General features: G+C 44.0%; 1 protein-coding gene across 2 annotated transcripts in view; it reads right to left on the bottom strand.

Moving 5' to 3' along the window:
- pbx1a (pre-B-cell leukemia homeobox 1a) overlaps positions 1–19,916 on the bottom strand; it is a 47,667-nt gene that overhangs the window by 7,079 nt on the left and 20,672 nt on the right. For both annotated transcript variants that reach the window (XM_062405009.1, XM_062405008.1), the window contains exons 3-6: positions 3,756–4,000; positions 1,813–2,003; positions 1,460–1,595; positions 128–287 (exon numbers count right to left, since the gene is read on the bottom strand). In XM_062405009.1, the coding sequence (XP_062260993.1) occupies positions 128–287; positions 1,460–1,595; positions 1,813–2,003; positions 3,756–4,000 (732 nt within the window). The remainder of the gene's footprint in view (positions 1–127; positions 288–1,459; positions 1,596–1,812; positions 2,004–3,755; positions 4,001–19,916) is intronic.

Here is a 19,916-nt window from a genome sequence, read left to right as displayed (position 1 = left end):
AGAGACTGAATTCTTGAGCTGTGTGCCTCAAATACAAGAAGATTGTCTTCTGATTCTAAAAATAAATCTCCACTGATTCTTGGATCTATAATGGTTCTGGTGATGTAGCAGATTGTTGGACGCTCACCTGCTGAGTTGGGAGTTGATGGCGAGTTGGCCTGGCTGCCGTGGGCAGACACACTGGTGGCGCTGACCGCGGTCCTGGCTGCGTACATGTTGGCCTCTTCCTGGAATTTGCCGATGTTTTTCTTGTATCGGATTCTCTTGTTCCCGAACCAGTTCGACACCTGTCGAGATATCAGGGACAAGATGCAGCAGCTGAGTGAGAATAAAGTTACGCTTTTATCTGTGCAATGGAAACCCACAAAAGACAGACCGAAGGCAGGTATTTGAGTTTTCTTAGGGTAATAAACACAAAACAGCCAGCTTGTTCCATAATTCCCCTGTCGTATGTTGTATGTTGTTAATATGTGGATGATACCAACATATATCTAACAGATAAAGTTATTTAAAGTTGAACTTGTATTTTCTTTTATCCTTCAAATGAAATGATGAATGTAGGACTTTTTCCCCCACCCATACTGTGACAGAAGGTATTTTTCTCTAAATGGTCATCAGTCTATCTGGAGGTCACGCTCAGGAGCCTTTTGTCTGTTGTTATCTCTGGTTATCTGATCATAAACACAAAAAAAAAGGTTTGGTATCAAGTTAGCTGTTTATATAATGTATAATTGTTCATTACTAATTACACTTATTGTCAGCTGACTCCCACAAGATACTGCAGAGCACAGTGGCCAGATCAAATACAACCACAGCATTACTTAGCTATTATATTGAATAAGATGGATTTACGAGCTCATTGCATGTTCTTTTAATACACATTATCAAGCGCAGGTGAAAAGAACAAAGATTTATAAAAGTCCAACTCCCAAGACAGTTTCAGACACAAATACATAGAGAGATACGGACACTATACAAACCTGCTCATACACAGGGTAGACACATTAACAAAGAAACCGTTTAACTTCAGTGACTCGGCCTCTGTCAGGCTTTTAATTAATTTAATCTTTTACCAGGAAGCAATGCACAAAAGACCCCAAACCCTCCTCCTGGAAAAACAGTGTGATTGTATTTTTACAGCACGTTAGTTACAGCCCTATTTCAGTGTAAAACCACAGCCAAAGTTAGAAATCTTTGATGTTAACCCATGAATATGTTCAATACAAGCACTATTCATCATTCTGTATTTCTCCACTTGCTTATAGGGTGTAAGGCTGGTGATATATTTTCTAAAGAACTGAATATCATCTCATTATGTTCATAAGAGAAACAAATGAGTGTCTCTGGAGGAAATGTAACCAAAACCCATAATAAATCAAATGTAAGATCCTGCCGGCCTTGGTTCAGTGAAATAGTTTCCTATTCATTTGAATTATATGATTTAGTTAAATGCGGTTACCTGTGACACTGTGATGCTGCATTTCTTGGCCAGTTCCTCTTTGGCCTCCTCGCTGGGGTAGGGGTTACTGAGATGGGAGTAGAAGTACTCATTCAGGACCTCTGTCGCCTGCTTGTTGAAGTTCCTCCTCTTTCGTCTGGAAAAGGAACGAATGGAAATCATTGAATTAGACTTCAAAATCAAATAAATAGAACTAAACTGCATTTTAAACAAGATGGCTTCACAGGGCTTAATCTGAAATAAGAACAAAAAACTCAAAGGCAGGGACACATCTGGCCCTGGTCGTCCAATATAAGGAACATTTGAAAACTAACAGAACAAAGCAGAATGCAATAAAGCAGAGACACACAGACCTGGCATCGAGGAAGCGTGAGCGCAGGATCATGACAGCCTCGCAGGTGCTCTGCTTCAGCTGCATCTGGATGGAGCTGAACTTGCGGTGGATGATGCTGACCATGCGCTCGATCTCTTTGGGCGAGATGGGTCGTGTTCGAGACTGCTCCCTCAGCAGGTTCATCACATGGGTGGTGAACTCATTGCACGCCTGGATGCACAGACAGACAGGATTCATAAAAAGAATAACTATCACCACCGACGCTCAGCGGCTTCAGACAGAACAAAAGGGTGAAATTGGATTTCTGGAGAGGCTGCAACTTTGGGCCCTGGCAGGAGCTGACAGTACAGCGTCGGTGTTAGGGGTAATAAGAGCAGCCGGGATTAAAGCAGCACCCGCCACACGCCGTTTCACGTCAAACAAACGTGGAGGTGCAGTCGTACAGTGGCGGCGGCGGCGGCGGCATGAGGACTCGCAGCACTGTGAATATTAAAAAGGCTTCTCTTCAATGGCAGAGAAAATGTGACAAGTGAAGAGAAATTTAAAATGACAGCAGGCTTTCAGTCTCGTTCACATTCAAGAGGTTTAAACCGTCTCACCCTCTGTTCACTCCATCTTTCAGTCTACCTCGTCCCCCCCCCCCCCCCCCCCGTCTGAATCAGTCACTGGATATGACTGCATTCAGAGTCAAGGTGTCTGTTGCTTGTCAACACCGGGGTTACGTCAGTCAGAGTGATGCACCGCGCCGCCGTTCTGCCCGCGCACACACGCCAGACACCACTCACTCACACGTTGCGCGAGGTGTACGTAGCGCGGTGACACACAAATGCTCAGGTGTATATCGACTGTGACAGTTAGCGATGACTCGCCTTCCTCGGAGAAGATGACAAAACCCGGCGCGCTTTGACTTCCAAAGGGAATGACAAGGAGCTACAGTCTTTGGAAGAGAGCTGGTGTGTGACTGATACAACGGCTGCTGAAGATAACATCTCTGAAAGCTCGGCTTGTCATGAGTTGGCCTGTGAGAGCTGATTGCAAGAGCATTATACTTATATCTCATCCATCCTTTATGCCAGCGTGCTCCTATTAATGGGCACGAAACGCAGATTATCTCAGGATGAATTGACCAAAAGATGAAAAGAGAAGAGGTGCTGAACAAGAGGCCAAAAACACAATATTCACTCTCACACTTTCTTCAATTCACTTGAGTTTAACTCTTCTATTCTGGCAATGAACCCGACACACTGGCGCTTTCAGACAGAATTAAATCTTGTGTTTAAAGGACAGTGGAGATAATCAGTGCTTTCATCTGCTTTGACCCCGTAAACAAACAGACTGAAAGAAACTAGGTACAATAGTCTCGATTTGGCAGCTGACCAGACTCAGCAAGAGGCCGCGGAGCAACGAGAACACTGATAAGAATATTCTGTAGGTCAATAAAGATTGACCCCCCCACTGTTCTGAACACAATGTGAAGAAGTTTACATATAGGTGTAAGATTTACTCTGTGTACATTTCAATCCAGAGATGCAGTTAAATCAGTGCAGTTGTCTTGTCAACTGCTAAATGTTTAAAGTATCTATAAGCATTGTGCCACAAGAAAGACGATAGCAATGCTTAAACAACATCATTTGTCTGTGGCGAGACCGGCACACAGACACAAAAAACAAAAGCTATTTTTTATTGACTGATGTTCATGCTGCACTTCATATTAAATATTCTAGTTTAAAATATTCTAGTTTAAAACTTTATTTTGAACACCTGGAATGTTTGTGGTTTATGTGGTTTACATTTATAGATGGTACTGTAAGCTTTGAAATAAAGAGCTTTTCACCTTGTTGACCAAAATGTGCGGCGGGCTGAAATTTGACCATAAAATAAATATACTTATGATATAAATGTAAAAAAAATAACAAATATATATAATTTATTTATATCAAAAGCAAATCTTCATGGACCCACCTGTTCGTACTTCTCCAGCTCTGTGTGGTAAATTTGTCGGATCTGCGACAGCTTGGCCCGATAGTCGGAGTGTTCTGCTGAGTTGTCGGCACCGACGCCCCCAGCGGCCGCCGCGGCTGCTGCTGCGGCTGCCGCCCCGCCTCCTTTCTCCGGGCCGGCCACGCCCTCCGCCAGCAGCATGTTGTCCAGTCGCATCAGCTGTGGATCTGGAGGCTCCTCCTCCTGGGCGCCTCGGATACTGAGCACTGTGGAGGACAAGAAGGTGATGACGTCAACACCACGCCACCCAAAAGTCTAATTTGTGTTTATGAAGATTTACATTTAAGGTGAACCAAGTGACTGAATAACAAGGCAGATGAATTTTTACGGGGACCGAAACGCAGGAGTGTTCTTTTCCTCTGGTCCAGCCGACCAAAGTGAACTCCCTGAAATATGGCCGTCGTTTTAATAGTTCAAGTCTGTGCAATAAAAACCTGCAGCTCCACACAGGCTGGCAGCTAAGGAAGGTCGTAAAACTATCATTCCATCGATTCTGACTATCATTTCATGTAAAAAATTAACACAGCCTTCCACCACAGTTCATCTTTCATTGCCCTCCTTATGCTCAGACCATGTTCAGTTTCTGGCTTTATTTTATATTGGCCTGATGGCTTTATTATCTCGTCAGATGTTGCCTACAAAGCAAAAAAAACAAACTAATGACACAAGTGTGACACAGAGCATTAATGTCTCGAATAAATCAGTTCCGAAAATTAGCTGGAGCTAAATCAAGTCCCACAAAGATGACGATGCACAATTTCGAAATATAAACGTACTTAGATAGAAATAGCAAAGAATAGAAAAGGTTAAACTTTCATAATTTACTACCACGTGATTTGTACTCGTAATAATTCCGTAATTCAGCACATTCTGACATGAAGAAAACACAGAATGAACATAAAGGAGGTCATGTTTTCATCCCTTTATGATGGTTGGTTGTTTGTTTACACCAAAACTACGGGACAGATTTCCACAAACATTGGTGGAAGGATGGGTCGAGGAAGAATTTGGTGCAAATCCAATTAAAAATCTTGATCTAATTAATTTAAAAGTGGTTTTATTAGGGGACTGCTGAGACTTGGCGGGGCGAGGGGGGTGCGCTCTGAGTGCCATTCTAGTTGGCAAATTAATTACACTCAATATAAAACACATAGCTAATTCTGAGGTGTGAAGCAGGAAACAGACATAATTTAAGGCCCTAGATTAATTGCATGATTATATAATATCATAATATCACTATTTATCTTTTAAATATCAGAGTTATCATTAATGCCGCTGCATAGTGACACCTCTCACATTGTAAACTCACCAATTAAACTCCCAGTGCAGTGTGCACAATGTCAGGGCTCCTGAATGAAGAAGGACTTTTTCACAACTGACACCTGGGTCTGTTTGTACATTAGTTTGGGGATTTGAACCAAAGCGGTGAGTCTTCAAACACCTACGGGTGATCGCTTCTCAGCAGCCTGACCACAGTGAAGACAGGTCTGCTGAGAAGGACACGCAAAAACAACGCACACGCACAAATCAGACTCATTCTTGCACACAAGATATTTTGAGAGCCATAGACACAGACTCCACTCACGCAAAAAATAAAAAGCCTTTATACTGCTGACTCCATAACACTATTTTGACTCCGTGCTGGAGATAAACACACAGGTGTTTGAGCTTGTTGTTTTGTTTGGGCCCGGATGGACTGCCCTGCCTCTCTCTGCCACTAGAAGGCTCCCTCGGTAAAGCAGCAGAGTGGCCTGCTTTTCTTGGAGGTGCTGGAAACAGCCGACCAGGTGCAGCCCTCCATTCCGTCCACTGTCTTCAAGGACAAAGACAAAGCCGCCACCACATTTTTCATACGACAAATTTAATCCACGCGTCTATCAAATCCTTTCAGGAGGACGACCCACGACTGTCTCCTCCATGACGACTGTAGACAGTGACGCTAAATGACAGGTTGTGTGACAGAGCAGTAAGAGCCATATTGCAGCCCCGCGCACTGTCTCCAGTCACAGCGACGGCTCCTTTGTAATGAGGATGTAAGGTTGAGTCGCCCTGTGACCTTTCTGGTGGGCGGGGGGTCCAGATGGATTCCTGGGGAAGCTTGGGAAGCTCGTCTTCTATCCTCTTATTTTCAACCCCCCCAGCCGCCCTTCCTTTCTTCCCGTCCCTTTCTTCTTCTCCTCCAGCAATAACATCATCCATTCCCATCAGCTCTAACACGTGAGCAAGCTCAGCTCAAGAGGCAAATGTCAATGGCTATCAGACGGCTGGAAAAGGTCAAGAGTTCAGGTGGGGAGCAGATGCATGTGTGTCTGTGTGTGTATGTGTGTGTGTGTGTTTGTGTGTGTGTGGGCGGCGGTGCACATGTGCAGGTAGATGAATCTGTGGATATTTTTCATGTGAATCACACCGGCGGGAAATTACAACACTCGCCAATTTGATTCTGACAAAATAGTGGCACATCCCAACCAGAGGGGGAATCTAATGAGCCTGAGAGTGATTTATTCATTCGCTCCAAGTCCCCGAGTGCACAACTAAAAGCATGAAATGGATTAAATAAATACAATTAATAAGGAAAATCAAACAATTCACTGTGCTGTGGCATAATTGCCCTAACCACAGCCATCAGCTTTATTTATTTCTGTTCAGTAATAGCAATGAAATCGATTAGACCTCAATGCCAGTCAGGCTGCTTGTTGTGAACTCTGCAGCCGTGGACCATGCATTAACATAATCACCTGACAGAGGGAATTGCCCTCCATTACAATACATCACATGCTCCCAACACTTGAACACCAAGATCCTCTTATACACACGTTGAAGTCTATCGTAGCAACAAAGGTATGGAGCCCGTACCCGCTCCACCATTCTCTCATTCCACGGACGGCCTCAGATTAGTATCTATAAAAAGAAGATGGCCATCATCTCATCTTGATCATTACCGACAGACTTAATTGAACAATGAGAGGACACAATTCCTCCTCTCCGTCGCCTCCTCCCTTCCTCCCTCCCTCCCTCCCTCCCACCCTCCTCTCCTCTTCTTTCCTTCCCTTTGTGCACACTCTTGTATAATTCCCTCCCTGAGATGTGGGCCACTAAACCCAAAAAGGCAAGGCATAAAAAATGAATACGTATCATAAACAATTCTCGAGCCGCTTCCTGAATAATAAATGGGTCTCTAAGAATAAGCCTTTGTTTTGGTTATTGACAAAATTAATTTCTGCTGCTTTACTTCCTTAAGAGCTGGCTCATGCCCATCGCCAAACTGCCTGCTGTTTGCAGACAACTGCAGTGTAAATAAACATGACGATTAAGCCACCCACTCATACGAGCCGGATAAAGGTGCACACATGCAAACACACATACACACACACACACACAAAGGCTAAATACACAGCCGTGCACATTGGCAGTCTACCCTGAGCGCCCAGCCTGGCGCCCTGCGAGTGCTTTTAAATGAAAACATGTTTAATTAATGATGTTGAAGTATTCTGTCACAATTAGGGAGATTTACGGTCAAACAAGGCAGCAGTGATGTCCCTGACAGCCATGATGAAAGTTTACCCTGCTTGCCTCTGACTGGCAGCAAGCAGCCAGCTATGGACTGGATCCATTTCCCATCAATACAGTAATGCAATACACTCCGCAGCACTGTGGCGTATATATGTGTGTGTGTGTGTGTGTGTGTGTCTGTGTGGGTGTGTGTACGTGTGCGTCTTAGCTCCTTTCCACATCACATGACCCCAGAGAGAGGCAGGCAGTGGCTGCTCCGTCTATCGATTGTGTGGGCACACGTCATCTAGGGTTTCAGCAGTTAATAAATCAGGCCTGCTCGTGACACAACCGTGTGTGCGTGTGTGTTTGTGTGTGTGTGTGTGTGTGTGTGTGTGTGTGTGTGTGGCCCTGTCACAGACCAGTCAGCAGGAGTGAAAGCGACAGCCACATGATAATGTAACATCACCACCATTCATCCCTGCCACACAGCATTCTGAGACAAAACAACAACAACCAGGAACCTGGCAAAAAAAGAAGCAGCGTGATTTACAGCAGACATGACAAGTATCACTAATACAACCCCCCAGCCCCCCCCCACCCCCTCGCTGCTCCTTCATGGAGTTCAGCGTCTCGCTCTCGTCTGGGTTTGATACGAGTCCAATAAAGCCGTCTCCATAGGACCCGGCTCTGTTCCATATTTCACACTGACCCACACTGCAGGGGTAAACTACACTGCTATAAGCAATGCTATTATCATTACTGGGAACACGGAAGGAAGCATTGCATTATACGCAATTCAGTCAGTATGTGGTAATTTGTACCCAACTGTGTCGGGGCTTTAATAAAGAAAGCACCATCATACTAAGATTGCTAATTCGAGTCTTGTCCATGAAAACAAACGCACAAGTCTTTATTTTGTATTATTTAAAATAGTCTTGAAATTGTCTTTACTGTCTCTGTACATAATTGTACCTCAAATTGAAATCCTTGAACTCAACGAGGCCAAACACCCTAATGAGAGTCTATTAAAGTGTGAGAGCACTACATTACCCACAATACAACTCGACCAACGACACAGGCAGAGGTCCGGTGAGGGCTCTTCTTTCTTACTCTACAACCTGGAGATTTTTCTTCATACAAAACTGAGAGTTTTCGAAACTCAGATCAATGAAAAAAGGCTTCAGTTAATTATTATATCCGTTCCATTGACTAATCAGTTCATGGCCATGGCCCAACAGTCCCGCTATGAAACCACAGATTTGTATTTGGATCTGCACCAAATTGCACAAACTCATAAATATCAGTCCCTTTAACATCTCAGATTATCATCATCATGCAACATGAATTACAAAATTGGTGAAAATAACAAAAGATGCAATTAAAAATAAAGAAAATAATAACAAATTCCATGATCTGGCCCCTGATTCATATTCAGTCCAATAATTCATGGATTCTTCCCTGAATCATGCAACACTGTTACACCATGTTACACCAAGTTGTGTGGAAATATATACAGTAGTGTGAACCAACATACTAACAAACTTAGATGACCATTGCCAGGGTCCAACAGTATCCATGAATTCAATCAGGCTGCACCGAGTCACTCACACACCTACGTGCATACCAATCCTCTAAATATTCATGATTTTTTCATCAAGACCCATGAATTATTCCCTGGGAAATTGTTGAAAGTGTCTGCCCCCTGATCCAGATCTGCACAGAAACATAATGAGGTCTCCACTGACTAATACTGCCTCCTTACACCAAGTGTCCTGGTAATCCATCCCATCGGACAAACAAACAAACACAGACGACAACACAACCTCCTATGTTGAGGTAACCAGTCAGATCTCCATGTTTTCTGTGTTCACGGCCATGATTAGGGTTTTAGGTTCAGGCCTAAATTACCAATGAAGCGATCCTCATTATGCAGCACTGTGCCATACTTACTGCTGACCCACACAGTAGGGATAAACTACACTGCTAAACAACACTATTATCATTACTGAGAACACCAAATGAGCGTTATGCTGCATTATATCCAATTTACAGTATATACCGCCATTTCTACTGAATTGAATCCCGGCTTTATTAAAGAAAGCACAATAATTATGAGATCGCTAATCATAGCTCACGATGAAATCCATGCCGCGGAAACAATTATTATACTTTCAACATGGCGATGTTTAAAATGTCCTGAAAACGCCGTGAAGCCGAAGCTTAGATTTGTGGTCTCGTCGTGAACTCATGGGAAACTTTCTCAGGCCCAAAATGTTCTCTCCATCACCAGATAATGGGAAGCTGTACAGCCTCAGTACACAAGGGCATAGTCATAAAGTAGCTCTAAAACAGCTTTATGTTTTATCAGCCATCTCAAGTATCATGTGCAGAAAAGGGGGCAAGAGCTGGAGTGTTGTATCTGACACTGGGCGGGGGGTGGGGGGGGGGAGGAGGAGTGGGGTGGGGGGGGGGGAGTGGGGGGGGGGTATGCCAAGGACAAGGAAAACCACCAAAGAAACACTGGAGGGACAGGCAGAGACGAGGAGATGTGGATCGCACCGCCGAGGAGGGAGGAGAGTGATGGAGGGAGAATGAAAGGCGAAAAATAGAAATGGAATAGGAAAGCGAGGTGTCAATTAAAAAAATGAACCCAAGTGCATTTGGGAGGTGACAGCTGGTGGGAGACGAGCTGACAGGCGTCACATTAGGCGGATTTGGTGGCCGCTCCCCTCATCCCCTCCTCTTTTCTTTTTCCTCCTCTCCCTCTGTCCCTCATTCTCTCTCCCTCTCTGGCTTTCTCCACTGGCGATCGGTAGTTTCTCATGCGGCGGCGGCGGCGGCAGAAAGCGAGGCAGGAACTCAGCTTGGTGTTTTCCAGTACAAGTTCCCCCTGCAGCTACTCCTAATAACGGTAATTATCGTCATCATCGGAGGCTTAAGCAGGCCAGTTTGAGGCCTGAGGGGCTGGCCTGATAATGAGGCAGCGAGCGCCGGAGGAGAAGACCATTCAGAGCACCGCCCCGCCACCAAGGCAGAGCACTCCCATTTAAAAACCCTTCATTAAAATAATTCATTATTCAAAATAGACAATACAGTGGCCCCCGCGGCTGTCAGTCTTTCTCAAGGTGTCTTAAAATATATATATCCTCTTGACTGAATCAAACTCGTGCTCAGTCCGTGCTGCTCTAACAGCTCCAGGCTGCAGCGGCTGAGTAGCTGAGGAGAAGTCACAAGCTTGTGGAGCAGAGAGCTGCACAGTCAGCCTGTCTGCAAGGAGACAAAGACGTCTCTATTGGGAGAACACTAGGTAAACAAATCCCAGATCACAACTTATAGATGGAGTTTGAGCAAAAAACATGAAGAAATCTGTGTCTCTGTGTCTTTTCTTTTGCCTGACAACGTCCCTTCAGTTCAGCTTCAACTGTGAGGAAGCCTCGGACATCGCTTTACTATAACTGTTACTTGATGTGCTGAAAAAATGAACACAGGCCATAAACAACAATGTCATATAAACTGTCACATAAACTGAAATGTAAATACTCCTCATAACTCCACTACCTACAGGGACCAGGTGCCATATTGTTCTAAAGTGATATTTAGCATTTTAACCTTTCTTTAGTAGTGTGCAGGTGATCAGAGAGCTGCTTGGGATTTGAACCGGGGACATGCAAATACATGGTCAGCGTCTTCAGCTGCTTGTATTCCTCAACACGACATCGGTGTAGGAGGGGCAGCATCCGACAATGTCAGCAACTGTCTGACCCACTTCCTCACCCACTTTAATACAGCAATTAGTGATGGCACAGCTCGTCTTGCAAGTGAGTGCATCGCTCCACCACGACACCAGAGTACTCTTATGGAACCATATTTAAACTCACCACATCCTGATTTCATCTTATCTGCACCAACTTGCACTCATTGATACCGACCTCCTAAATATCAAGATCCATGAATTCCCTTCTGAGAAAACAAATAACGTATGTGGATGCCTTCCCAACCGATCTGGCAATGTTAAAGACTGAAAAGACATCCTGGATCATGCCTCTGTTTCAGATCCACACCATAATGTATTGGTTTAAGGGCTTACTATAGAATTTAGACACAGGATATAATGTATATTATTGATGACAATTTTCAGACTGACTTCCTTATCGTGTCAAAATTGTCTTCCACTTTCCCACAAGTAAATCCCGGCCTCTAATGACATAACAGCGTGGCGAAGGCGTCCCTGGCACACTTGCTGAGGAGATGCCGTGTAAGGCCCCCGGAGTCAGGGAGGAGATGGTGCGTGACTGTTTGCGTCCTGCCCCAAACTGTTAACCTACAAGCGCTCCCAACGCACCAGGACAAGACACCAAACAAGAGGTCCAGCAACACAATCCTCCTCCTGTCCCCGCGGCGTGCATTCCCGTGCATGGCACATTTCATAAGGCGCCGCTCTTTGACTGGTGATGAGTTTATGCGAAGGTAATTAACAGTAATTAATCCTTAATTACAGCAATTAGCAGAGTCGCAGTAAATTAAGCCACATCTGGAGGCAGGGAGCACGGCTCGACAAGTAGGGGTGGGCTCTTTGACGGGAGGGGGGGGGGGACGGACGCAGAGGACGTGTAATTGTTTAGGTCTACCTGGGTTGTCCACGGGGTCTGTTGGGAACTGTGCAATCTCAGAGGTGGGCGATGGGGCAGGGTCTGACAAACGCACACGCCGGAGAGAGAGAGAGGACGTTTGCATCTAAAAAGAACCGTCTCCTCTCTGGGAGAAAGAGTCCCTTAAGCTACCGCACAAGGACACCCACCATATGGCCTCTCTTAGACAATAGCGCTCGTGGTTCTGCTTCGCTGTGCTCGGCTTTCACTTGACAACATGTGAACATGCATTTTACGCAGCGCTGCTATGAGGAGAGCCCGGCGTGTGTAGGTTGCCTCTCTGGAAGAATAAACCTCCCACCCACATCATCCAGAGAACAGAAACACACACACAATTATTATCCTGCACAGACTCACATGGTTGGGTCTGCACTATCCCCCTCTACCTTTCAAAAAAGATCCTGAGTGCTTACTTAGATGATCCCGTGATGCATTTCATCTCCACTGGGACCGATATCTTCCTTGATGACAATGCTCCTCTTCATAAAGCACAAGTGGTCACTTTGAATGGCATGATAATAATGTTAGCCATATGCCTGTGCCTCCTCTTTAAAAGGATATGATCCCATTGTCTCGTCTATGTTTAGACACGATGCAAACTGAGCATCTCAGGTCTGGGGAAAGGTTGCATCAGAAAGTACAAACGAGGAATCGACAGGCGACGTGAGCCCTGCTCAACGCTGATCCTGGAACGTGTTAAGGGTTAAATCGTCATCAGCTTTTAGATCTTCTCTCCCGTCTAAGTTTTAGTGCAGCAGAAGCCCCTGAAGCTCCGCACAAGCTCAGATCACACTCTCATAAGACTACAGAGGACACTACTGTTGTCCCATGACAAGCCATGGCTAAACTATAAAGACCGTCTAGAACATTGTCAGTGCGGCGGGTCCCGAGAATGACATTACAGGCCAATATGACGGCTGCAAATGCTGACAACTTGAATTATTGATTCGTCCGGGACGCCGACTCTCAGATATGCCCATTATCCATCAAGCTGCAGATTATTTCCTCAATTGAATAATTGTTACGTCGACCTGTGTCTGTTTGTATGTGAGTTAACAGGATGACACAGAGACTAGCAGACAGATTACCATGATTCTTGTTAATTTAAATGCTTTTTCCAGCTGCTGTACGGTAACAAACAGAGAGTAGAAACCTGCAACCACCACCAATGTGTAGCTGAGGAGCGTAATGTGGCCTTAGCTGTACGGCTTGTTTTAATTAAAGTTGACTGTTGGGCCTTGACAGAGAGATATGCAGTCTACAATCCACTGGGAAATTGTAACCAGCGCATATTCGTCACTTACCCCTTGACAAATCACCAAAACAATGGATTCATCATTTATTCAAATATATGCAGATTCATTCCTATTCCAAAAACTCAATGATGAATTGATTCCAGTTCCATGTCCCAGAAAGTGAGAAAATAGGAAAAAAAGGCCACCACTATTTCTCAAAGCTCAGAACACGTGCAAATTGAATGTTTAGTCCAGACAGAAGCCAAAAGCCCAACGATATTAAGTTTATAATTAAACATGAATATACATTTATACAAAGTAGCAAAAACCTAATACCACATTAGTGTTTTTATTTAATCAACAACCACAACTACAAAACTCCACACCCAGTTATTAACAAGTGATTCTCTAAAGTCATTAAAACACAACTCCAGCACAAAGTTGCATTTTAGAATCTGGAAGGTGGACCGCTGCCATCCAAATGCTTGATCGGCTTCAAGGTGCAATTAACATTTCAACACTTGAGAGATTTGTTCCAGGAAAGAAATATACATTCGTCTCCTGCTGCATTTCTCAGGGAGCTTCCCATCAAGGCAGCATAAGTCAAAGGGATTTTGTTTTGCTGCGTGTGCACTTTGTTTGTGCCCTGTCATAACTATGGAAATCCCTGGGAGGTTTACTGTTTTGCCAGGCCTGGTGTTCAAAAGACTAGTGATGCTCGGCCTGCCCCCGGCTGTCAGGAGAGAAAAACAATGTGAGGGATCACTGTCCATTAGAGAGTGAGAGAGCAGCTGCGTCTCATACAGAGATATTTCTCTTCATATCTTTGTTAACATCCAATAACAACCTGCTTGTAGCCTCACATATGGGACGTAGCAATGCCAGAAATAAACAACATTAAAAAAAATCAAGCTGTTTTTAATGCATGACATCAGAAGTGTTCTAATGCAGAAATAATGCAAATATAAATTTGACTAATGTTGGTGTTGAAAGGCTGCAGCTTCTTGCTCAGAGAGGGCACGAGCAAAAGCATGTGAGTTCATGGTGATGCTGTAAGTGTGTGTGTGTGTGTGTGTGTGTGTGTGTGTGTATGTGTGTGCGTGTGTCGGAGGGGTCAACTTAGGACAAAGGTTTACAGCTGTAACAATGATTATTACGATGCAATGCCTGAAGGCAGAAAAGCGAGAGAGTGAGAGGGAGAGTGAGCGAGAGAGAGAGAAAAAGAGAGAGAGAGAGAGAGAGAGAGAGAGAGAGAGAGAGAGAGTGTGTGTGTGTGTGTGTGTGTGTGTGTTTACAGCAGAGTTAGTGGTCCAGGCAGTCTAAGTGGCCTGGCAGCCAGGACTACCACACCACCAGCGTATAAGTCCTGGTCATTAATCACAAGCCTGTGGGACTGTCCCACTGTAGCAGAATAGTGGGTCAGTGGGAGCTCCTGCTGTCAATCAGCGCTGAAGCGTGGAGTGGGACTGCGAGCGGGGGAGTGTGCGTTTGATGAGAATGTGTCATTTTGCCTCCAGCTACAAAAAAAAGCGAATAGCACTGAGGAATTAATGCATTAATGCAAACAGCGGCGTGTGAGTGCTAGACGTCGTTTACATGAAAAGCATATCGAGTCACCCGTCGGGAATGAGAGAAAAATATTCTGCCCCAAAATCCAAGGCTTGATTTAAAAACATAGAGACAACACTGGTCCCTGTGAAACGAGCAACGCGATGTAAAATGCAGACAGCCCTGTGGCGTCAGCAGCACGCACCATTCAAATGAGAGACACGTGTATGACATGGGTCTACTGCTGGATGCATGCTGACCCAGTTCTTTCCCTGCTGTGTCGCAGGTTCTGGTATCGACGTCACTGTTCACAAACGCCTTGGACTGCTGGTCTACCGACTTACCTTCACATCTTTGAGCCAAGCAGATCAGAAACTACAGCGGATTTAATCTGGGTCACTGTGTCAATGGGAAATCTACTCTGCCAAAGCTAACTACACAAACTACACGAAATCTTGGGATGGGATCAGCTGAAAACACATTACATGGCCACTACTACCATTAACCTGCATGTGCTGGTTTGAACAGCCAGCAGCGTTTCCTAACTTCTCTCTTTTATTTATAAAAAAGTCAATGAAATGTTACAAACCTCAATTAACATCAAACTGCAGCATCGGTTGAAATCACCTTAACGCTACTGCTCTATTGTATTGTATGAGTCTATTGAATATATATGTTGCATTGTATTATCACAATTACCCAATTAACCGTTGCACAATGATGTGATTACAGACTTTAGAGTAGCTCTCAATGAGCTCATACCTCCACCAAGGACAAACCATTCTACACACATATTATAAAAACACAAAGGAAAAAAGGAAGTTGTCCGATAATCTCCACCTTGCACCTATAAAGCCAGAGATGATCAGGAGCGGTGGTTGAATGGGTTTTCCACTAACAAGAAGGTTGTCGGTTCAATCCCTGACTCCTCCAATCTGCATACCTACAGTAAGTGTCCTCGGGCAAGATACTAAACCTGGAATTGCCCCTGACGGCTGTGCGGACAGTGTGTGAATGCTGTGTGATAGAAAACAGCCTGGTAGCACTGTATGACTGGAAAAACGTTAACTTGAATACTTGTTTGTGGCCCACAAAAAAGAAGCTGGCCCATGTCCCACCCTGTCACCATCTTTGGAGCAAGTTGGTCCTGTGCCTTTTTTTTTAATCCTGCTGACAAATGAACAAGCTCAAAACAAACAAACAAACTCTGGTGTAAACATGGCCTCCTTGGCAGAGATAAAGATTTGGAACATTTTCATTTAATTCGAGCTGAAACTCTGAATGATGCCTTCAGCGTCTGAACCTGCACAGAGACACTGAAGAGAGGGAGAAGGACTGTTTTACTGTCGGAGCCACAGTCAGCGGCCCAGCATCCAACAGTCAGACAGCTGTAACCATGGAAACAGCATCAAACTTTCTCCCTGTAACCCGTTCAGTTCATTCAAGACAGTTCATCCTGCATAGCACCAAACTAAAGACTGTATTGTTATTATCAAAATATTTAAATGTCCCTCTTTCCTATGTGTCATTTTTTTTTTTTTTTTTTGCATTTTAATTGGGAGTCTACAGAGACAAGAAATGCTCATGGTCATTTTAAAAACAGTGTATTTGCTGCAAGATGTTTTATTTTTCTTCTGCATGTTGTTAGATCCAGATCTTTTAACATCTGTGTCAGAAAAGAAAAAAGAATATTCCTTTTTTTTTCCAGTTCTCCGCTGTGCCTCATTAAAAAAAGATCACCTATAAATAGTTGTCAAGCCCTAACTCAACCGTTCCGCTAACTGAGATGACAATACAGTTAATCCTTTCATATATTTACACATCGCATCACACTATTGTTTTTTTATTTCTACGTCTCTTTCTGGTTTTTCAGTATTGTCACACAAACACTGAATGAATTGAACTTGATAATACAGTACATTGCAGTTCTCCACTTGTCTGCCTCCAGCTGCAGTCTCCTGCCTCCGGGCCCCCCTGGGTAAGACGGCACTCATATTCTGGCGGTCAGCCTCCACACACCTGCATCCCCAGCTGGACCTCCAATCCACCCCCCGCCTCGTCCTCCTCCTCCCCCCGCTGCCTCCCCCCTGCTTTACAATGCTCTCCTCCCAGCTGCCCCGCGCTATTTATAGGCCCCGTTTCATTTCCACACCTGCGGGGAGGCAGAGTTGTCACAGTGGACCCACCGAGCCCTCTCTGGAATACTGCACGGGAATGAGAATGCACCTTGCTGATGCAGGAACTTATTCTTGTCACTCAATCCCCGCGGACCCGTATGATACTGTTTTGTTCTGAATGTGCGGTGCGGTGCAAAGATAACGCAGGGGAGAAAGGACTGTAGGTTTCCTGTGTGACAATGTGAGCTGTACTGACATGGATGACACTTTGTGATTAACCATGAACACTCACACCAGCTGGATATGACGCACTTCCTCACAACAGACCACGCGGACATTGTTCCTCTATAAACCTCATTAACCGGAGCCGGAGAGGTAACGCTAAGTAAGTGCAACAACACATAAAAGTTCCTGTTTTTTTTTTACTCCTACATTCTCGCTTTTTTCCTGTCATGCTTTTCTCTCTGGATTTAGTGGGCTGAGGATCCAGTCAGCGGATTACATTATCAGTCTGACCTAGTTGCCAGCTATCTCCTGAGACCTGAGGAGCCAGGCTTTCTGCACAGCCTTCCGCTGCTACAACACGCACACTGTGTAACTTTAATTTATCAGGGGGAAGAGGAGGGAGAAATGTGACAGGTTGACAGTTCTCTTTGCCTGCCACTCCGAGCACTCCCTCTCCCCGCAGTGTGCCGGTTAAGGGTCCTCACTATAGAACAGTGCATTACCGAGAGTGACTTTTATTCAGCGCGCTGGAAACTCATCAGCGAAGGTTGCAACCATCTTAATAACGTGAGCGTTTAAGGCAGCGGATTGCAGAGAACTGTGTGATTCAGGATGTGGGACAGGATGTCTTCCCCCCCTTCTCTGATTTATATGCTACATAAAGTGTTGTCATACACAGTCGACTCCAGCGATGGAAGAAGTATTCATATATTTTTTATAAGTGGCAATACCACAATTGCAAGCAGGCATTCAGAATTGAACTTGAGTAAGAGTACATAAATGTTAGCAACTACTCTAAGGTTGCTTGAATATCATAAAGGCTCTTACTTGAAATTAAATTATTGAATATTTATCTTCGATACATTACAATGTAAATGTTTTTTGCAGATATTTTTATAGCCTTTTTACTCTAAAACATAATTCTAGTGGAAACATCATAAGGAATGGAATAAAAAGTATAATATTTCTGTTTAAAATATGAAGTAGAATTAAAAAGGAGGAAAAACGGTTTGTACATTTCCACCCCTGGCCATCTCACATTGAAAAAGGCTTCAATACCCGATGTCATTTTTATCCTAGATATACAACAGCAGGAGTTTTTTCATTTCAATTCCCTTAGAATGCGACGTCTAACCTGCGCAACTGGTGTTCACTTAGTTCATAAAATTAATCATGAAGCAATTAGCGAGGCAAAAGCATAATGGAGACCTTCAAAAGGAACAATTGGGAGCTGCTATTGGAAAAAAATCAAAAAGGACCTAAAATCACAAAGCAGTTTTCAGGGGCAGAATTCAAATGAAAGGCAGTACAGTGGCAATAGACTCAGAGAACAAAGGAGCGAACTAATCAGCCCACTGAAAAATAAAACTAAATGGAGTTCACAACAGAGAGGGAGCACCGACGCCCAGAAAAGAAAACGTGAAAAAACTGTCGCACTTATTCGGTACAAGTTGAAAAAATAAAAAACCTGGACGAAAAAATGGGGTCTATTTTCATTTCTGTGAGCGGTGATAGGTGATCAGCCAAACTGAGCTAAACGACACCTGTTGACATCGACAACCTCAACTACACCTTCAATCTGATGTTTTTAGGTTCGATTCCAACATTTCACACAATACTCGAGCAGAGCGGAAAAAACGTCCACGTGAACGAGAGATGCAGGTGAAGCACTGAAGTCTTTCTGGGTCAAAACAGAAAAAGCCAATATGGTTCTTTTTTTCTGTGAAAATTTCGGGGGGTGGTGGTGGGTGATGGTGGGATGGGGTGGGAGAGGTGGGGGTAGAGATGTGCCGCTGCCAGATTAGGCCCCAGCCTGTGCCAAGGTTATAAACAGGCTGTTATCAGGCTTCCAAACAGAATAATCCTCCCTGTATCAGTGCCCAAACATATGGGGCCACACAAAGCAGCGGCAGCCCCTGACAGACACCCCCTTTTAATTACACAGAGGAGGGGGGCAGGACCTTTCTCCCTGCGCCGGTTCCCCCCCCCTTTTCCTGCCGTGGCTTCGCCGCGTCTGGCTCCGTCAAGGAAACACGTTTATTTCCTGAGAAGGAAGCTCATCTGTCACGACACATAAAGCTTAGAGACGAAACCTCATAGCGACCTTGTACCGCATTAATATTTCAGATGGTGTAGATCAGAGCTGGGACGACAGGTTAATTCATCTATCGGTTGATTGACAGGAATTTATCTGAAGCAATGAATTGTCATTTTTAAGCACACATGGTCAAATTGATCTAATTCCAGTTCCTCAAATATTGAGATCCGTTGGTTTTTTTGGACTAAATATAACATTTCAAGATCAAAGTTTGGGCTTAAGGAAATTTGGATGGCTGTTTGAACTATTTACTTACATTTTATGGGTAAAATTATTTAATATCATCCCAGACGTTTGGTGTTTTCCTTTTTCCTTTTATGGCCTTGATCAACAAATCTTAATGTTCGAGCAAAATTATTTATAGTGTACAATGACATAGTATTAACATTTCACTGCATACAGAAAGTGTTTTTAAATCCTAATCTGTTCGTGTTTACAAGTGGCAACATTCAAACAAACACTACATTAATCAGCAATAAAATAAATGATCAGCTGCAGCTCTAACTTTAATCCTGGGTTTCATAATGTAAAACCCATTAAACTGACAGTATTAAGGTGAACTTCACTGAAAATTATGATGCACACTTTTCACCATTTTACACATTTTACTGCCAAAACTGAAAAAAATTCAAAAATCTAAAATTATTACTATTTTCAGAATTTAAATCTGCAATACAAACTTTATCATTTGACATTCTTTTTTCTTTTTTTTATCAAAAAAATGACGTGTCACTTTGGTCCAATCAGGTCTCAACTGC

Source organism: Platichthys flesus, chromosome 14 (genome assembly GCF_949316205.1).
Source record: "Platichthys flesus chromosome 14, fPlaFle2.1, whole genome shotgun sequence".
Classification (NCBI taxonomy): Eukaryota; Metazoa; Chordata; class Actinopteri; order Pleuronectiformes; family Pleuronectidae; genus Platichthys; species Platichthys flesus.
This window is presented reverse-complemented; position numbering and strand designations above follow the sequence as displayed.